General features: G+C 39.4%; 1 protein-coding gene across 2 annotated transcripts in view; it reads right to left on the reverse strand.

Annotated features, from left to right (window-relative positions):
• FAM120C (family with sequence similarity 120 member C) overlaps window positions 1-22,086 on the reverse strand; it is an 86,061-nt gene that overhangs the window by 56,858 nt on the left and 7,117 nt on the right. For both annotated transcript variants that reach the window (XM_019710841.3, XM_019710842.3), the window contains exons 2-4: window positions 9,617-9,863; window positions 8,311-8,393; window positions 3,654-3,782 (exon numbers count right to left, since the gene is read on the reverse strand). In XM_019710841.3, the coding sequence (XP_019566400.2) occupies window positions 3,654-3,782; window positions 8,311-8,393; window positions 9,617-9,863 (459 nt within the window). The remainder of the gene's footprint in view (window positions 1-3,653; window positions 3,783-8,310; window positions 8,394-9,616; window positions 9,864-22,086) is intronic.

The raw sequence follows: 22,086 nt of genomic DNA on the forward strand, positions 1-22,086 counted from the left end.
TGATCAAAGAATTAAAGAAGAAATAACACCAATTCAACATAATCTCTTCCCAAAAATAGAAGAGGAAAGAACACTTGCCAACTCATTTTATTAGTCCAGCATATCAAAACCAGACCAAACGGCATAAAAAAGTACAGACCAATATACCTCATGAAAATAAATGCAAAAATACTCAATAAAATACTAGTAATGCAGCAATATTAAAAAGGAATATACCATGACTATATCTTGGGAATGTAAGGATGGTTCAATATTCAAAAATCAATGGACTAAGAAGAAAAACTACATGATCCCATCAATAGATGCAGAAAGTGCATTTGACAAAATACATCCATTCATGATAAAAAAGCTCAGCAAACTAGGAATAAACTTTCTCAACCTAATAACATGCAGCTACAAAACCTATAGCTAATATCATTCTTAATGCTAAATGAATGCTTTCCCCGAAGATCAGGAACAAGACAAGGATATCCTCCCTCCGTACTCCTATTCGACACTGCTTGGAAATCCTAGATAGTGCAGTTAAAAAGGCATACAGACAGGAAAAGAAATAAAACTGTCCCTATTTACAGACAACATAATCACTTACACTCAAAAATCAATCATATTTTTATATACTAGCAATGAACAATTAGAAATTGAGATGAACAAAAGTATATCCTTTTCAATAGGTACTCAAATATTAAATACTTAAGTATAAATATAAAAAGAAATAGATATAGGAATTGTATGCTAAAAACTATAAAATACTGATAAAAGAAATCAGACAACCTGAATAAATGGAGAGGCATAATGTTTTCCGGGATTTGAAGATTCACCAAATTCATATACACACACATAGAAACACACACACACACACACACACACACCCCTGGGGATACCAAAAAATTTATACAAGTGGACATTTTGGTCAACGTTACTCAAGCAGTAGTTTGCTGTAATCAGAAGTGTCTGGACACTGATGGTAACCACTTTCAGCACCTTTTGTAATTGCAGAAGTCAAACGTGACTTGTATTCATTCATCTTTTGTTATTGGTATATATTGAGTATTACAATTGTAATCCAGTTTTCTTTTCTTAAAATGTGTATACTTTTTTCGGCGTACACACACACACACACACACACACACACACACACCCAAAGAGGTTTAATTAATGTTTGAACAGGACTATGCCCTATGCCTAAGCATTCTCAGAACTCTTTGCATATGCCAATTTTTTCTTTTTTTTAATTAAATTTATTGGTGTGACACTGGTTAGTAAAATTACACAGATTTCAAGTGTACATTTGTATAATACATCATCTATATATTGCATTGTATGTTCACCACCCAGAGTCAGTTCTCCTTCCATCACCATATATTTGATCCCATTTTCCCTCTTCTACCACCTTCCCACCCCCATTACCCTCTGGTAACCACTAACTGTTGTCTGTATCTACGAGTTTTTGTTTGTTTGTTTGTTTGTCTTGTTTCTTTGTTGCTCTCACTTTTATATTCCACATCTGAGTGAAGTCATATGGTTCTTGACTTTTTCTGTCTGACTTATTTTGCTTAGTATAATTATCTCAAGATCCATCTGTATATTGAAAGGAATCCTGATTATAATACCAGCAGCATTTTTTGTATAGACAAGATTATTCTAAAATTTATATGGAAAGGCAAAGAAACTAGAATAGACAAAATAATTTTGAAAAAGCATTAAACTGGAGTAACCACATCTGAAACTGAAAAAAAAAAAAAAGGAGGAATCACTACCCAATTTTAAGACTTACCATAAAGCTACAGTATTCAAGACAATGAGCTATTTGCAAAGAAATAGACACATAGGTCAACTGAACAGAAGAGTCCAGAAACAGATCCACACAAATGTGGACAATTGATTTTTGATCAAGGCAATTCAATGGAGAAAGCACAGTCTTTTCTACAAAGTGTGTTGAAACAATCGAACATCCATATGCAAAAACAAAACAAAATACTCCCTACTTTATACAAAATTAAACTCAAAACAGATAATTTGACTTAAATGTAAAACTATACCATTTTTAGAAGAAAACGGGAGAATTTGTCATGCCTTCAGTTAGGCAAAGAGTTCTTAGACATGACACCAAAAGCAAGATCCATAAAAGATAAAAACTGATAAAAGTTTGAAACTTTTGCTTTGCAAAAGACACTGTTAAAAAAATGTAAAGACAAACTACAGACTGGGTGAAAATATTTGCAAATCAGATATCTGACAAAGGACTTGTATGCAGAACATATACAGAACTCTCAAAACTCAACAGTAAGTAAACAAATAACCCCATTAAAAAATGGGTTAAAGACTGCTAACAAACAGACCACATTCTTCAAAGAGGATATATGGATGGCAAATAAGCACAAGAAAAAATGTTCATCATTAGTCATTTGAGAAATACAAATTAAAATTATGATGAGCTACCACCATACACCTATTAGAATGGCTATAAAAAATACTGACAATAATAAGTGCTGATGAGAAATGGAACAGCCACTGTACAAAAAGGTTTGGTAGGGTCTCATAAAGTTAAAGTTATACATATACTTACCATATGACCCAGAAATCCCACTCCTAGGTATTTATATTAGGGAAATGAAAATTTATTTTCATACAAAAACCTGTACACAAATGTTTACAGCAGCTGTATTCAAACCACCAAAAATTGGAAACAACCCAAATATCCTCTAGGGATGAATGGATAAACAAACGAAGGTATATCCACACAATACTATTTGGAAATAAAAACAAATTGATAGATGAAATATGTAACAACTTAGACGAATTTTAAAGGCATTATGTTGAATGAAAAATGCCATTCTCAAAAGATTACATACTGTATGACTGTAGTCACATGCTCTTCTCTAAAAGATACAACTACACTGAAAGAATAGACTGGTAGTTGCCAGGAGATAGTGGTAAGTTTGGGTGTGATTGCAAAGACACAGCCCAAGATTTGGGGGTGGTTCAACTGTTCTGATCCTGAATGTGATGGTGGTTACATAAATCTAATTAAAGCTGTTAAAAATTCACAGACCTGTACACACACATATATAAAAGTCAGTCTTACTGTATGTTAATTCCAAAAATAAAACTGGAAAGCCCAGAGTACAAAATTAAATCAAATTGTTAAAAATAAAACTAACATTAACTTTTAGTTTTATAAGACAAATCCCAATCAAGCCCTTTTTTCACTATTAACAATAAAATATTGATTCTTGTTTTATGTGGATCTACTTTAAGTGACTTTTTCATTACCCATTACCCTCCACCAAGCAAGACATCCTTTATATTAAAATATACATTGAAACAATAAAGAGTAGAAGGACATATGCTAGAGTGATAATACAGCAAGTTGTTTCTGGGTAATGAGATTTATGTGGTATTTTTTCTTTATTTTCTAATTTTCCAGAATGAGCTTGCATAACTTTTGATAAAAATCAGTGGAAAAACGGTAAAGAACGCTTTCAATCCAGGCCCTTTTAATGTTTTCTCAAAGAAACCCTAGAGCTCCAGCCTGTAAAAATGGAGGCGACAAGCAGCTAGGAGAGAAGGCAGGCAGCACCTAAAGGATCAGATGTGCCGGTGGTACTGGTGAACGTAAGAAAACTAGCAACTCTTAGGGGAGGCTAACTCACCTGAGACTGTTTGAAAACATCCTTCCCAACCACATCCAGGTTAGAGGGGTCTTTGATGGAACTAACATACTCAGAAACAGCCTTGATCACCACATCACAGGGAGGAAGAACCAGCTGATGAGCTCGGACCTAGAAGGGTAAGATAAAACAAAGAACACTGACTTCACATGAGTCACTAAGGAAAAGGGTGAGGTTGGAGTGAGATTCAGAATTCAAATTCAGCAAATCCACTGAAAGACAGGTAAAATCTTTTCTATAAAAAGTTTTCCCCCTAATTCTCAATACAGAATACTTTGATGAGATTGAAAAGTATAAAAGATAAAATCCTATCATCCATAATCTTACTACCACAGAGATAACCAATGTTTTATGACACCGCCATAATTAATCAGTTTTCTTTCATGATACATTTTGGCTGCTTCCAATTTTTCGCTATTAAAGGTAATGTTGAAATATGTGGACCATGTTTGGATCCTGATTTGAACTAACCACAAAAAGGCCTTTTTGAGACAATCAGGAAAATCCATAAATGGACTGTATATTAAGATGATAAAAAGAAATTATCAACTTTGTTAGGCGTAATAATGGCATTGTGCTTATATATGAAAATGCCAATATGCTTTAGAGATGCATATCGAAGAATATGGAAGTGAAATGACTTGAGGTATGGAATTTATTTTAAAATACATTAGCAGCAGCAACAAAAAAAGCCCCAACAATTGTGGCCACATCTTGATAACTGCTGGAGCTGGAAGATGTTACAATGGTAGCTCACTATATTATCATATTATTTTCTCTACTTTTGTGATGCTTGAACATTTTTAATATAAAGGTTTTTTTTTAATTTTTTACTGGGGAAGGGGAAAGGACTTTATTGGGGAACAGTGTGTACTTCCAGGACTTTTTTCCAAGTCAAGTTATTGTCCTTTCAGTCTTAGTTGTGGAGGGCGCAGCTCAGCTCCAGGTCCAGTTGCCGTTCCTAGTTGCAGAGGGCACAGCCCACCATCCCTTGTGGGATTCGAACCGGCAACCTTGTGGTTGAAAGGATGTGTTCCAACCAACTGAGCCATCCGGGAGCTCAGCAGCAGCTCAGCTCAAGGTACCATGTTCAATTTTAGTTGCAGGGGCACTGCCCACCATCCCTTGCGGGACTCGAGGAGTTGAACTGGCAACCATGTGGTTGAGAGCCCACTGGCCCATGTGGGAATCGAACTGGCAGCCTTCAGAGTTAGGAGCATGGAGCTCCAACCGCCTGAGCCACCGGGCTGGCCCTAAAGGTTTTTTTAATGCTGTGATAAAATATAGGTATGATTTGTCATCCATTTCCCAGTTTTTTAATTACAAGCTTCCTAAAACAGCAGTAATTACTGAGTCAAAGGGTATAAACTTCTTAAAGTCTTTTTATATAAACTGTTTAGGCAAAAACCTGTACCATTCATTCCTTCAAAAAATATTTACTGCCTACTGTGTGCTAGGCACTGTCCTAGGCACCAGGGATACAGCTGTGAACAAGATAAACAAAGATCCCTGCCCTCATGGGCACTTACATTCTAGTGTAGGTGTGATTAGATGGGGTGAATGGAATCAAACAAACAGAATAAATAAGTAAAATGTATAGTGTGCTTGATGTACATAAGTGGTATGGAGAAAATCTAAGCAGAGAAGGGGCTAAGAAATGTGTTTGTGTGTGTGTGTGTGAGAGAGAGAGAGAGAGAGAGAGAGAGAGAGAGAGAGAGAGAGAGAGAGAGAGAACGTGCACACATGAGCAGATAATTTTATTAATAAATAGGGTGGTCAGGACAGGCTTCACTGAGAAAATGACATTTGAGAAAACCTATAGGAGTGAGGAAATAGCTGTGTGGGAGGAAAAAGCCTTCCAAGTAGAAAGAATGGTAAGTACAAAGGTTCAAAAAGCAAAAGAAAGGGAAGATGAGCTCACAGCTGTAATGGGCCAGACAGTATAGGGCTTTGCAGGCCAGGGTAAAGACTGGGTGAGTGATATGAAGAGCCACTGGAGAATTTCAAAGAGAGAAGTGACATGATCTGAGTTGGTTTTTAAAAGGATCACTCTGGCTGCTGTATTGAGAATAAATTTGGAGGGAGGGGTTGACAGAAAAGAGAGCAAGCAGAAGACCAACAATTAGTAAGCTGTTATAATAATCCAGGCAAGAAAGAATGATGACGTGACCAGGGTAGTAGCAGGGAAAACTGGTGGTACTTGATCACAGGGGAAATGTGGGACATGAGAAAGAGAGAGAGAAGTCAAGGATGACTCCAAGGTTTGTAGCCTGAGCAACTGGAAGGATGACGTTGCCATTACTGAAAATGGGGAAGGCTATATGGGAGGAACAGATATAGGGAAAAGATCAGGAGTTTCCATTTGGACATATTTCTTTGAAGTGTTTAGTAGGTCATTAGATATTAGAATCTGGAGTGCAAGGAGGAAGGCAAAGCTGGAGACATATATTTAGGAGTCATCACTGGATAGATGGTGTTTCAAGTCATGAGACTAGATGTGATCAATTACCAAGGCAGTGTCTGTAGATAGAAAAGAGAAAGGACTAAGGACAGAACTATGGGACATTCCAAAGTTAAGAAGCAGGGAAGACAAGGAAGCAGCAAAGGAGACGGAAGCAGTAGCCACTGAATGAAATAGGAAGGAAACCAAAAGATAGTGTCCTTACAGTCATGTGAGGAACATGTTCTATAGAAGAGAGAGTGAACCGGGTCATATGCTGCTGATTGGTCAAGTAAGATGAAAACTGAGAGCTGGCCACTGGATTTACTAACATCAAGGTCATTGGTGACTTTGTCAAGAGCAATTTCAGCAAAGCACATTGAAGAGAGAACAGGGAAAAGGGAGAGTAAATGGCTGAAGTATAGACAACTCTCTAGAAGAGTTTGACACAAGGGAAGAAGAAATATGGAGCAGTAGTTTGGGTGGAGGGAGTGTGGTTGAAAGCAGGTTTTTGTTTTATTTTTTGGGTGCATGTTTATATATCTGATGGGAAAGAGCCAATGAAGAGAGGGAAACTGAAGATGCAGGAGAAAGAGGGGAGAACTGCTGAAGTGATGCCCATCGGTTAGCTAGAGGGGAGGGGATCTGAGGGAAGGGGGTGGTGTTAGATAGGATCATGGACAGGTCCTCCACAGTTAACAGGAGGCAGGCAGAGCATCTGGGCGCACAGATGCATGCAGGACAGATGACAGGGTGGGAGTGGTGGAAGCTCTCTTCCCACTGCTTCAATTTTCTCAGTGAAATAGTAAGCCAGGTCATGAGCTGAGAGTGAGAGAGGAGGAGGGAGTATTAGAGGCTTGAGGAGAGAGCAAAAGGTATGAAATAGTTGTCTGGGAGAATAAAAGAACTAGGGATATAAATACATTCACCAATTTACACTACTACCATAGCCTTGATAGAAATGGGTAGATTAATTTTTCAGTATTTACTAAACTGTTAGGTTAAGAGAAATCACACTGCTCAATTAATTTGTATGTCTGATCACCAACCAGTGAAGTATAGCATTTAGTCACACTATTGGCAACTGTACTTCTTCTTTGGTGAATTGTCTGGTACTGTCCTTTACTCATCAGTTCATTTATTGGGGTATTTGTATTTTTCTTCATAGGTTTGTACAAATCCTTTAAATATTAAGGGTGTAAGATAGAAAGTACATATTGGTCTCTGCCTCCAGTTCCTGGCACAGAGCTTCTAAAACCCTTGCAATATCCTAAGTGGCATGATCACTAGGAACGTGTTTTGTTCTATTGAGGTGACTCTGGGTGGGCTCCTGGAGGGTTCCTGGATGAGACCTGGTTACTGGCAAGACCAAGCTATGATTAAAAGCTTGGAACTTTTAGCCCCACTCCCATTCTCTTGAGAAGGGAAAAGGACTGAAAATGAAATTAATGATCAATCATGCCTACGTGATGAAGCCTCCATAAAATTCCAAAAGTATGGGGTTCAGTGAGTTTCCAGGTTAGCGAACACATCCACACTAGGGGATAAAGCACCCCCACTCCATGGGGACAGAAGCTCCTGCGCTTGGGACCCTCCCAGACCTCACTCTATGTATCTCTTCATCTGGTTATTCTTCCTGTATTTTATCACATCCTTTAATAAATTGGAAAATGTAAGTAAGTGTTTTCCTGAGTTCTGTGAACTGCTCTAGCAAATTAATCAAACCCAAGGAGGGTGGTCATCGGAACCGCTGACCTATAGCAGGTTGGTCTGAAGCACTGGTGATAACCTGGGCTTGCAACTGGTGTCTGAAGTTGGGGGGAGGGAACAGTTTTGTGGGACTGAGCCCTTAACCCATGAAATCTGATGACATCTCCAGGTAAACAATATCAAAACTGAGGTGAACCGTGGGGGTGGGGACCCATATATTTAGCGACCAGAAGTATCAGAAGTGATGCATTCTGTGTGAGTGTGGTAGCAGGGTGAAAGTAAAAGAGATATACAGGAAAGAAAGACAGAGGAGGGAAGAACTGGAGGTGGAAAACTGAGTTTTCTTTTTATTAAAAGGGTGTTGATCATAATTAAAAATTTTGTTAAGTATTTTGGAATATTTTAAACCTAATGAAAGATAATTATTCTATCAAAACTCCAATCAAAACCTGATGTCACAGATGTATATGCAGGAAATGGGCACATTACCTTCAGTGATGCAAGGGGATGTTCTGGTCCCAAGAGGCTCCAATGAAAAGCAGCCAGGTCCTCATCTGGGAGAATGTGGTTACCTATAAAGTACATTTGTCATTTACTGACTGTGCACATGTTTTTAGACCCTCCATGCCATGAAAGGGCTTCTGGGAGAGAAAATGATCAAATAATTCACATCAATCTATATTCTTAATATAATGACAAGTAGCTATGTGTTGATTACCTGTGTATCACATGCATTATACATATCATCTTTATGATAACCATGTATGGTATTATTCTCCCCATTTTACAGATAAGGAAACTGAGGTTTGGACAAATCTGGTGACTTGGCCTAAGGGGGCATGGTTATTAAGTGCCCACACCAGAATAAGCAGCTCAGGACTGTCTGACTCCAAAGCATATGCTATTTGCTATCAGCTAGTCATGCTGCCTTTTATAATAGCAGCTACAACTGCCTGACTAATAAGTGCTGGGCATTTCATGTATCTCATTTCATTTGATCTTATCAATAACACCATGAGGTACTATCATTCCATTTCACAGAGGAGGAAACTGAATCCAGAAAGGTGTAACTTCAGTGATTTGCCAAAGGCCTAATTCCAAAACTTTGCTGACTCTGTGAGATTATCCAAACTCAACCCCTTCGGGATTACAAACAGAGTTCATACCTGAGATAAGATACTAACCTTCATCCTGTCAATACTTGGAAAACCAACTCAAAACATAATCAACAGTCTGTAATTTACTCTGAAATATGTCTTTAAAAGACAGACGGATAGATAGCTAGAATGGATAAAGCAAGTATAATAAAATGTTAATGGCAGAAAACAGGTGGTAGATACAGGATTTTCACTATAAAATTCTTTTAATTTTGCTGTACATTTAGAAATTTTCATTATAAAATGTTAGCATAACAGAAGCAAAAAGAAAAACATAACAATTTGTGTTCATGATCCAAATTTAGACACTGGGGAAGAAATGTGAATGCTCTGAGTGGGAAACCAAAACTGTCTAGGGCTAGGAAAACATTTGGCCTAAGATAGTACTCTGCAAAAAATAGTTATAGAATGTTACAAAAGAATTTAATAAGAATCAAAATAATGTTCTGGAATATCCTGTATTAATTCATAAGACAAACATGCTGAGTTTCTACTAAAGCCCAGAAGCACAGTGTTGGCACGCGGACTTTCAGAAGATAAATCCAGTAACTATAGACTAAATTGCTCTGGTCTTCATCTCTTATTATAGGAAGGGGAAACTTTACTAATCACTGGAGTCTGTTCTTGGGACTACCTACCTAGCAGTGCAGCAAATATGGGAAAATTCATCCGCTTCAGGCCCAGCTGCTTGGCCACCTCCTGCATCAGGAACTGGTTGGTAGTGAGGTTCTTTCCATTCCAGCTCAGCTTCAGAGCATGGGAACTGTAGTAAAAGGGAATATTGTAGAGAGCATACTCGGAGTCATGGGCAAGAAGGCCATGGAAGCCATTTTCCCTCAAAAAAGCCACCACTTCCAAATGGTGGTCTTCAAGGCTCTGAAAGACCTAGGAAGGAAGAAGAGAAGAACAGGTCATGCAACAGAAGCTGACTTGTATTTGGTTAGAAGTCAGGAAGTTTAGTAACTGAACTTTGCAGTTTGTTAAAACTTAAGATTATATGAGGCTAAACAGAATACTCTTTTTTTTTAAATTTATTGGAGTGACAATTGTTAGTAAAATTACATAGATTTCAGGTGTACAATTCTGTATTACATCATCTATAAATCCCATTGTGTGTTCTCTTAAAAAAAAAAAAAAGCCTCTTCTATAAACACAGGCAGCATTAACCACATGTTCATTCAAATGCCCAGAGGTTTTTGACTCCTTTCATGAAATTGAGGCCTGAGGCTCTTCAAAAGAATACTGAAATGAACATGGTATATGAATTTTTATTTGAAACAATGACAGAAGAGACATTCGTTAGATAATAGAGCTGTTAGTTATTGCTCAGCACCTCCACCCACTGTGCATACTTTACATACATTATCTCAACTTCAGAACCATGGCCAATGTAGATATGGATGAAAAAACTTACACAGGGACATAGACAGAAAGGTTAAACAACAGATAGCTAAAATCTGAATCTAAGTCCATCTAACTCTTTTATAAACAAATTCTTTCTTTCTTTCTTGGAAGCACCTTAGACGGCAAGACACCCAAATAGGTCACTTCCAATATATGGGGTCAGAAACTTCACCCCATTTTAGAAATGGGAAAACTAAGGCTCCAAGAGGTTGGCTGCCCCCAAAGTTACATGAGTGACTGTAGACAGGATTCAAACCCAGGTTGATCTGCCTGCAGAATGCACACTTTCCATTGTACCAGGCTTCTTCCTGGAGAGCACGGTGTTTTATGTAACAGAGGCAGACATTAAGTGCCCTTTCTGAGTATGCCTCTGTTGCTGCACTAGAGCATACTGAGTACTGGTTCCACCACACTAAGTACCTTGATGGCAGAAAATTTACTTATCTCTGTGTTCCTGGCTCCCACATAAGACCTAGAACATAGTATAACGAATAGTAATGGCTAACCGATATTGAATGTGCACTATGTGCTAAGCAATGTTCCAAGTACTTTACATGTATTAACTCATTTAATACTCAACGCAATCTTACGAGGCCATAACTATTATTCTTATACCCATTTTACATTATTATCCCTAAAGTCACAACGCTAGAAAAAGCAAGCCTGGATTTGGGCTCAAGAGCCCGTAGATCGTGACAATTTTGTCGAACTAAACTGACCTATTTTTTCATTTAAGTTGTAAAAAAATGGTAGTTTTCTGTTATGACAGGAGTTTCAATGCATTAAGCTTTTGCTAGGCTATGGAACGAAACTCTAGTTACAGTATAGTTATGTCACGCATTAAGTCACATAAGGAGAGGGACACTGGTAAGCAGAGAGCAAAGCAAGGTCTGTGTTTGGTTTCCAAAAATCCTTCCTTGCACTGCAACATACTTACTCCTAAATTATGATTAATTCGAAGTGGGTCAGGGTAGTACAGTTTTATGCTGCCACCTGGTGATAGTTTCTTCCAGCATACCTTTCATACAAGTCACTGAGAATTCATCTACCTTCATCAGGCATAGTGCTAAGTATGGTATGTTCTCTCTCATCACCACAACCTAACCATGCAAGCATTGTAAGTCCCATTTTACAGATGAGGAAACTGAGGCTTAGAGAACTGAGGGGCCATGCTCAGGAACACAGAGCTGGGAAACAGAAAGCTGGGTCAGACTGACACCACAACCCATGCTTTTTCTACTACAACAGCTTACCTTTAGCTGGTCTAAAGGTGATTATGCCACCATCCAAGTAATTTGAACTCCAGAAAGCCAAAGACTAGCCTAGTGATTTTTAACCAGTCTAGTGGCTCTTACAACACTAGGAATGTAAACCACAATCACTTGGAGCCCATTTTTCGAAATATACAAACCTGTGCCTCACCTCAGATCGGTTGATGACAATTAACTCCAGATCAAGGCAAAGAAAAAGCCTTCTAGCCACACTGCCTCTTAGAACAGCTGTGTGCTTGGCTCCATTTCACACGACTACCACCACCTATAAGCAGAATAACTTCAGTTCCTGGCCCAAACTGATCCAGTTTAGTTGTCAACCTTGTCATTTTCTACGAGACTAAAATGATTTAGGCAAAATTAAACAACAAACAACATACCCAAACAACTGATCAGAAAAAAGTACACATGAGCTTTAAAGAAAGTAAGAGCTGAGATTCTGAACAACTATCTGCAGCTTTTAACTGCTGCCTCACTTTTTAGTCCAACAAATATGAACTAAGGGCCTACAAAGTACCAGGATGCAGACAGCACAGAGTGCCATGGGAACTCAAGTAAAAGCATCTAACCAGTCAGTGGGGTAATACGCTCTAGAGGAAGTGACACCTATTTATAAAACTTAGGCGATGGGCAGCCGGATGGCTCAGTTGGTTAGAGCGCGTGCTCTTAACAAGGTTGCCGGTTTGACTCGCGCATAGGATGGTGGGCTGCACCCCTCACAACTAGACTGAAAACAGCGACTGGACTTGGAGCTGAGTTGCGCCCTCTACAACTAAGATTGAAAGACAACTCGACTCAAAGCTGATGGGTCCTGGTAAAAACACACTGTTCCCCAACAAAGTCCTGGAAATACACACTGTTCCCCTTCACCAATAAAATCTTAAAACAAACAAACTTAAAAAAACCTCGGGAAAACAGCTCCCTGAGAGAAGCTTAATATCTCCCTTCCAATCACAAGTAGTCTAAAGCAGTGTCTTTTAAACTGTGCTTTCCAAACCAAGATTTGACTAGATGGAGAATTGGACCAAATAAGCAGACAAGTCAGGTGCTCCTACTTTCTCTTCAATCCGAACTCATATTCTCCATTTTATCTATTTTATAGTTTGGCTCTTTCAGAAATATTTTATTGAAGAATATTTGCTATTAAAAACAATTAAGAGCCATCCATGTTGTCTCAAATGGCAGTACTTCCACCTTTGTTTATTTTTTTAAATTAATCCTGCAATGGGGGCGGCCAGATAGCTCAGTTGGTTAGAGCGTGAGCTCTGAACAATAGGGTTGCCAGTTCGATTCCCACATGGGCCAGTGAGCTGTGCTCTCCACAACTAGATTGAAGACAATGAGCTGCCGCTGAGCTTCCAGAGGGGCCAAATGGCTCAGTTGGTTAGAGCGCAAGCTCTCAACTTGTTGTTGGTTCAATTCCCACATGGGATGGTGGACTGTGACCCCTACAACTAAAGATTGAAAACGGCAACTGGATTTGAAGCTGAGCTGCATCCTCCACAACTAGATTGAAAGACAATGACTTAGAGCTGGTGGGCCCTGGAGAAACACACTGCTCCCCAATATTCCCCCCCAAAATATTTTTTTTTAAATTAGGAATAGAATTACCACATGACTCAGCAATCCCTCTTCTGGGAATCTACCCCCAAAAATCTGAAAACATTCATCTGTAAAGATATATGAGGTATGATCAAAAAAAATATGGTGACTTCTTAAACTAAAAAAAAATTACAGTAAAAGACACATTGCCATTAATCCCCCTCAAACTACTCCCCCTCACTTCGAACACACTTATCCCATCGTTCTTGCCCCCTTCTGAAGCAGTTCTGGAAGTCCTGTGTCGTGTCTTTACGAGCATTTAAGTAACAACATGCACAGAAAACAGCCTTAAAAATTGGCAAACGGTTTCATCCTCCTTCATGACAACTCTCTGTGTCACACCTCACTTCTGGTATAGCAATTTCTGTCAAATAAAAACATTACAGTGCATCCTCATCCACCTTATTCACCAGATCTGGCACCGTGTGAATCCTGGCTTTTTCCCAAAGTCAAAATGACCATGAGAGGTAAAAGTTTTGAATCGATTCAGGACATCGAGGCAGCCATGACAGTGCAACTAGAGACACTCATGAAGGAGGACTTCCAGAACTGCTTCAGAAAGTGGCCAAGAACAATGGGATCAGAGTGTTCAAAGCGAGGGGGAGTATTTTGAGGGGGGAATTAAGGACAACGTGTCTTACTGTAATAAAATTTTTAAAATTTAAACATTCACTGTGGGTTGTTTTTTTTTTTTATCATACTTTGTATGTACCCCTGTGTTCATTGCAGCATTATTCACGCTGGCCAAGACATGGAAACTAAAGTGTCCTTTGATAGATGATTGCATAAAGATGATGTGGCACATATACACACTGGAATATTACTCAGCCATAAGAAAAGATGAAATACTGCTATTTGCGACAATATGGATGGATCCTGAGATTATCATGCTAAGCGAAATAAGTCAGACAGAAAAAATCGTGAACCGTATCACTTCACTCACATATGGGATATAAAACTGAAAGCAACAAATGAATAAGACAAACAAAAACTCATAGACACAGAAAAACTCATAGACACAGACAACAGTTTAGTGGTTACCAAAGGGTAAGTGGGGAGGGGCGATAGCAGAAGAGGATAAAGTGGATTAAATATATGGTGATGGAAGAACTGACTGTGGGTGGTGAGCACACAGTGTGATATACAGATGATGCATTATAAAAATGTACACTTGAAACTTATGTAATTTTACTAACCAGTATTATCCCAATAAATTTAATAAATTAGAATCTAAAAAAAATATAACTAGATTGTGAGCCTGTTAGTTGCAGTTACAACCATCTGGGTCTCTAGAACCCTGCCTGTTCCATAGAAAGAGCTTAATCCAGAGGCAGTATCACTTTCTGACCTCTGCAATTCTTGACTTCCTCCAGCTCATCCCAAATTCCGTTGGAATACTGGCATCACTCCCATCTACCATGTTAAATACACCAAGCTGGTGTCTGACACATGCAGGGCGCTGTGCTCCACCTTCTCCATGTGTTCGCAATTCCAAAGCAATAAGAAATCGGGGGGGGGGGGCTAGATGGCTCAGTTGGTTCGAGCACAAGTTCTGAACAACAGGGTTGCCAGTCCGATTCCCACATGGACCAGTGAACTGTGCCCTCCACGACTAGATTGAAGACAACAAGCTGCTGCTGAGTTTCTGGAGGGGCGGCCGAATGGCTCAGTTGGTTACAGCATGACCTCTCAACAAGGTTGCTGGTTCAATTCCCACAAGGGATAGTGGGTTGCGTGCACCCTGCAACTAAGACTGAAAACGGTGACTGGACTTGGGAGCTCAGCTGCGCCCTCCACAACTAGATTAAAAGAACGAGGGCCGGCCCGGTGGCTCAGGAGGTTAGAGCTCCATGCTCTTAACTCCGAAGGCTGCCGGTTCAATTTCCACATGGGCCAGTGGGCTCTCAACCACAAGGTTGCCAGTTCGATTCCTCGAGTCCCGCAAGGGAGGGTGGGCAGTGCCCCCTGCAACTAAAATTGAACATGGCACCTTGAGGTGAGCTGCCGCTGAGCTCCCGGATGGCTCAGTTGGTTGGAGCGCGTCCTCTCAACCACAAGGTTGCCGGTTCGAGTTCCGCAAGGGATGGTGGGCTGTGCCCCCTGCAACTAGCAACGGCAACTGGACCTGGAGCTGAGCTGCACACAACTAAGACTGAAAGGACAACAACTTGAAGCTGAACGGCACCTTCCACAACTAAGATTGAAAGGACAACAACTTGACTTGGAAAAAAGGCCTGGAAGTACACACTGTTCCCCCAATAAAGTCCTGTTCCCCTTCCCCAGTAGAAATAAATAAATAAGTAAATAAATAAATAAATATTTAAAAAAAGAACAATGACTTGGCTTGGAGCTGATGGGCCCTGGAAAAACACACTGTTCCCCAATATTCCCCAACAACAACAACAAAAAGAAATCAGAGATGACAAGGAAGCATCACCTTGTAAGAAAAGGGGAGGGTGGATTATATCTAACTCTTCTTTAGCCATAGAAATATGGATGCTTTATATTTCATCTGCAAGGCCTATGTGCCTTGAAGTCTAACTACTGAACAATCACAGACCCAAACTGCTGTTGATACCCATTTACATCACTACACTCTATGGAGTTCAATAAGCATAGAGACTAAATTGATAATCACAAAACTAAAGAGTAATGTAGAATTAAAAAGTAAGACTAGCAACGATCGAAAACCATAGCAAATTCAAGGCAACATTGACAGTGTCCTTCCCTGTAGAATTTCAATTATCTACATACACATGCATGGGAGAGTGTTTACCATTAAATACCACAGTCAAGCTGGAGGTAGAATACAGATCTAGTGTTCAGTAAAGGCTATTAAGGTGCTAATTTTAAAGGGCAAATATCCAATTTTCATGCCCTTAGTTTCTCTTAGGCTGCCAGGAGCCAGCCTATTTCTGTAGGTGAAGCTGCCTGTCACATGTAAAAACAAAAACTTAAGTTTTAAATATCCTGTGGCTCTTTTGGGGGCTGGAGACTACTTTGAGAGTAACTTGTAATCAGCGAACAGGAACTTTGGCATCCAAGTGGTCAGGCAAATCACTTAGCTTCTTCATGTATAAAATTGAGATTTTGCTAATTCCTACCTGATTGTAAGACTTAGAAATTGCTTATAGAAAATACCTGGCACACAGGATCCAAAAAAGCGGTTATTACAAAATAAATCATAGCCTGTTTATTTTGCAGAGATAAAGTCTATGGTATACACTACTGTACTGTCTGCAGGTCTTCAGAACTCACTTGACACAAGTAGACACTAGAATAGGCACTTGTTCTGCCCAATGCAAATTTTCAGGATTGAAAAATCAGAAGGCCTGATGAAAGGTATCTGTAGGAATAAGAGGCAAACAAGAGTCCAAGGGAGCTTTTGGGGTACCTTGGAAAGGAAAATGGGAAGTGCAGAGAGCACAATGACCGCAAGAAGTTTCTAGGAATCCTTGAACCCGGGGCTGCAAATGCTTACAGGGGCTGGAAGCTAAAATAAATTAACAAAGGGGGCCAACCAAGTTAAGAAAATCAACTACCAGCAATGCAGTCTCTTGTTTTCACTAAACTGTATCATGGGTGTTAATACAAACATATAAAATATTGGCATTTACGTTTGAAATTCAAAGTTGAAAACATAAGTCAAAAAACAAAAATTTAATCATTACATTTTTGTGATTTATACTCCTTTGACTTGTAACAGAAGTATGATGACTTTCTTATGTACCAAGAGGTCAATGTTAGGTCTTTTATTTTTGTGTTACACTGTGAGCATTTAGCCTTGAATCCTTTTACTGGGAATAATTAATTTTACCATATTTCATAATGGAAAACAGTTGCTTAGAAATGTAGGCATTTCCAAACACAGACTTTTTGCACTGTTTTTCATATTTAGGGTAAGTACTCCCAAGTTATTTGTAGAATTCTGGTATTTCAATGACATCATGCTTCATTTTCAGTACTATGGCACAGTAATTCAGTATCTCCACTGTAGCTCTTCTTTCAGATCATGAACATTGAGAAAGGCTAACTGAACAATATTAGTTCATCTTCACACAATATAAAGTCAGAGAGCCTTTTCTGGAATTTGATAGGCAGCTGTACAATTTTGGGAATGTAATTCAGGCTTCACTTTCATTTCTTGGAAAACAATTTCAGCTAAGGAAAGTCAGCCAGATTATCTCCTGGCAAATGAGTCTCCCAACGGCATAATAATTTTGCTAGGAACAAGCAATTAGAACGATACATCTGTGAAGGTATTTCTGAGCAGCACTGCTTTTATTCAGTGTCTAGACGAGTTGTAATGTCAATGAAACAGGTCAAATACTCTATTTCATTCATTGCTGATGCACTGAATGCCCTTTGGATGGCAAGTCTTTTTTTTTTCCTTTTTCAGTATCTTCACAGTATCTTCAGTACCATGCCTCAACTAAGTCAATCAGTCTGCACATAATAGGACAGATTTCCGTAACATGCATCATGTAATTCAACTGTGTTTGGTGCAAACCACAATATTAATTACTAGTTTCTGACATGATTCGTTTTTAACATTTTGCACAAAAGTGAACACGAAGGAGTGATAAGACAAACAGCGTTAAGGCTTTGTAGTGTTTCTGCTTCAAATTAAAGTTTCTTAAGTCCAATAGTAATGCTATTGCAGAAGTATAAATGTAGTTATATTCACTAATTTTGACCAATCTATACTAAAAATTTCAAGACTTTTCTCATCACAAAAAATCCAGCTATTTCTGGAGGTACCTATCGCAGGCTGCCAGTCCAAGAGTTAGATTGCACCAAAATTCTTAACACATGAATTATATCTAGGTGCAGCGGTTCTCAAACTTCAGGGTATTATCAGAATCAGCTGGAGGGTTTGTTAAAGCAGACTGACAAACCCCGTCTTCAGATTCTGATTCAGTAGGTCTTGGCTAGAGCCGGAGAATTTCCATTTCTAACAAGTTTGCAGGTGGTACAATGCTGTACACATTTTATTTAGCTATAAAAGAATACACATCACTTCCAACAATAGGCTCTCTCCAATTTTCCTTTATGTATGTGACTTTCTTGTATATATCACCTTTTTTCCTCCCACTTTTCATAGATGTGGGTACAAAAAATATTTCGTGTTCATCAAAACTACTATAAAAAAATACAAGCACGGAGCCGGCACAGAGGCTCAGGCAGTTGGAGCTCCATGCTAACTCCGAAGGGTGCCGGTTTGATTCCCACATGGGCCAGTGGGCTCTCAACCACAAGGTTGCCAGTTCAAGTCCTCGAGTCGTGCAAGGGATGGTGGGCAGTGCCCCCTGCAACTAGCAACGGCAACTGGATCTGGAGCTGAGCTGCGCCCTCCACAACTAAGATTGAAAGGACAACTTGACTTGGAAAAAAGTCCTGGAAGTACACACTGTTCCCCAGTAAAGTCCTGTTCCCCTTCCCCAATAAAATCTTAAAAAAAAAAAAAAAAAAGTACAAGCACAACAATCAATGGTTGTTTCAGTTATCTATTTCTGTGTAACAAATTACCCCCAAAATTTAGTGGGTTGAAAAACATTTATTATCTCATAGTTTGTGGGCGTGGCTTAACTGGGTCCTTTGGCTCAAGGTCTCTCACAAGCTGCAATCAAGGTGTCGGCAGGGCTGCAGTCATCCCAAGGTGTGACTGGGGAAGGATCTGCTTCCAAGCTCAGACATGTGGCTGTTGGCAGGATTCAGTTCCTTGCGGGTTGGACTGAGGATTTCAGTTTCTTTCTGGCTGTTGGCCAGTTTCTTGTCACATGGGCCTCTCCAGAGGGCAGCTCACAACATGGCAGCTTGCTTCATCAGAGTGATAAAGCAAGAAGAGCCAGAGAGAGAGAGTGCAAACAAGATGGAAGTCGCAGTTTTTTACAACCGAATTTTGGAAGTGACATCTCATCACTTTAGTTATAGTCTGTTCATTAGAAGCAAGTCATTTGGTCCAGCCCACACACAGGGAGTGGGGGGAGATTACACAAGAGTATGAATACCAGGAGGCGGGAACCACTGGGAGCCATTGTAGGAGAATGGTACCATGAATGGCCAGTGGCACTTGGTCACTGCGTCGGGGAGACACCATGGAGTGGTGCACACTTCAATAAATGAAGACACGTATTTCAGCCAAAGGGAGCAACCAGTATTGCCAGAGGATCTGATATTTCAAGAGTGCTTAGAAAGTCAGACTTTTCTGTAACATTTCACAATTTAAAAAATGTTGGCAAAAAATTTATATTTATTAAAACAGAAATGTGTTCATATAATGCATGTTAAACGATAGAGGTAAATGAAAAAAATGATTCAACTACGTGATGCCTTAATATTTGGTCCAAAACTTCAGGTTCTAGTAAACACTACTGATCAATGAAAATCAGTCAAGTTCTTTAAAAAACAGCTGGGCCTATGGGCTGCCAGTTTGCCATCCTTGCCATAACCTTTGTAATAGACTTTGTGGTATAGATGAAAGGGCAAGGATTTTCGTGTCTGGTGAGCAAATCTTGGTTCTGCCACTTCCACTATGTCTTTGGGCCTATGACAAGGGACAAAGCAATGATCCTTGGGGCTCACACTGTTAATATTGTCTAACTTGTCTCCTCTACTAGACTATGAGCTCCCAGAGGGACAGAGTACCCTCCTGACGTCAATTCACCCTTATCTCACGTCCCTGCTTCTTTTCTCCACAGCACTCCTATACCACCTAAAATACTATGCTTTGTCTTTTTATCTTTTCTATCCTCCCCACTAGAATATAAACTTCCTGAAATCAGAAATCTGTTTTGTTCACTGCTTTATCCTCATACATCTTGAACTGTACCAGGTACACAATAGGTGCCCAATACATACTTTTGAATGAATGAATTTCATTGTTTAATAGTACTTAGCACAGGGTCTGGCACAGAATAGGTGCTCAAAAAAATGTTAACTGAACTGAAAATTATTCACTGTCCTGATTCGAAAAATGGGGTGAAATGAGAACAGAAAATGGTAGGCAGATGCTATGCCACGCTAAGCTTAAAGCATGAGTGAAATGATCAATGTCCAACCTACTTTGCACACAAGCTATTTTGGTCAAAGTAATAGTAGCAGGCATTTATATGGCATTCACTATGTGCTGTATAATATTCTAAGTATTTATTTACGTGGTCTGACAATTAAGTTTGTGAACTTGCCACCGTGCGCTTACATTGGCAGCACTATACAAACAGCTCAGTGAAGTTTCATAACCGTGGTATATCAGTGTCACAGAGTTGTGTTTGTGTCGATGTGTGGTGGTGTCTTACTGAGTGACATTCATTATTGTTGTTGCGTGTTTTTGTGTGCTGTCACAAGAATGTCTGAGCTTGAATTAGAGCAACGAACAAACATTAAATTTCTTGTTAAACTTGGCAAGAGTGGGAAGTGAAATCAGGGATGTGTTAGTCCAAGTTTATGGAGATAATGTCATGAAGAAAACGGCCGTGTACAAATGGATTAAACATTTTTCTGAGGGGAGAGAGCGCATCACTGATGAAGAGAGGTCAGGGCCTCCAGTAACAAGCAGAACTGATGAAAATGTTGCAAAAATTAATCGAATTGTGCATAAAAATCCTCGGCTGACTGTGAGAAGCACAGCAGACCAAGTAAACATCAATAGAGAAAGTTAGGAAAACCTGAACTGAAAATCTTGGCATGAGAAAGGTGTGTGCAAAAATGGTCCCAAAGGAGCTCACCGATGAACAAAAGCAAAGGAGAGTCGAAGTTTGCCAAGATCATTTGGAGAGACAAGACAATGTTTTGGGCCGTTATCACTGGTGATGAAACATGGGTGTACCAATATGAGCCTGAAGCAAAGCATCAAAGTGCACAGTGGAAGTCAGCCAATCCTCCATGACCAAAAAAGTTCTGTGAGTCGAAATCAAGAGTCAAAACAATGTTGTTAACCTTTTTTGCTATCAGAGGGATTCTTCATTATGAATTTGTACCAACTGGACAAACAGCTAACCAAGTTTACTATTTGGAAGTGCTGAAAAGGCTGTGTGAAAAAGTTTGACAAAAATGACCTGAACTTTTTGCCAACAATTCATGGCTCTTGCATCACGGCAATGCACCAGCTCACACGGCACTGTCTGTGAGGGAGTTTTTAGCCAGTAAAGAAATAACTGTATTGGAACACCCTCCCTACTCACCTGATCTGGCCCCCAGTGACTTCTTTCTTTACCTGAAGATAAAGGAACTATTGAAAAGAAGACATGTTGATGACATTCAGGATATCAAGGGTAATACGACAACAGCTCTGACGGCCATTCCAAAAAAAAAAAAAAGAGTTCCAAAATTGCTTTGAAGGGTGGACTAGGCACTGGTGTCGCTGCATAGCTTCCCAGGGGAGTACTTTGAAGGTGACTGTAGTGATATTCAGCAATGAGGTATGTAGCACTTTTTCTAGGATGAGTTCACGAACTTAATTGTCACACATAATTGTCGTATATTAAATCATTTAACACCACAGTCTGTGATATAGGTATTATTACTATCCTCATCTTCCAGATGAGGAAACTGAGGCACAGAAAGGTTAACTTGCCTAAGTTTATATAACTAATAGGCAGAAGAACAAGGATTTACACTCAGGCAGTCTGGCTCCAAGGTCTGTGCTTTTAGCCATTATGATACTCAAACTAAATATAAGAAAAGTATTCTGAGAAAAAGTTATTAAAATGCAACTATACTGTTTTTAAATGTTAAAGATGAAGGATTTTGGTGTCAAATACATTTAGTTTCATATTTTGGCTGAACCACGTTGATGCAACGCAACCTTGTGCCAGTGACTATGCTGAGCC

The sequence above is a fragment of the Rhinolophus sinicus genome, chromosome 18, assembly GCF_057876585.1.
Source record: "Rhinolophus sinicus isolate RSI-liver-muscle chromosome 18, RSI-T2T, whole genome shotgun sequence".
Taxonomy (NCBI): Eukaryota; Metazoa; Chordata; class Mammalia; order Chiroptera; family Rhinolophidae; genus Rhinolophus; species Rhinolophus sinicus.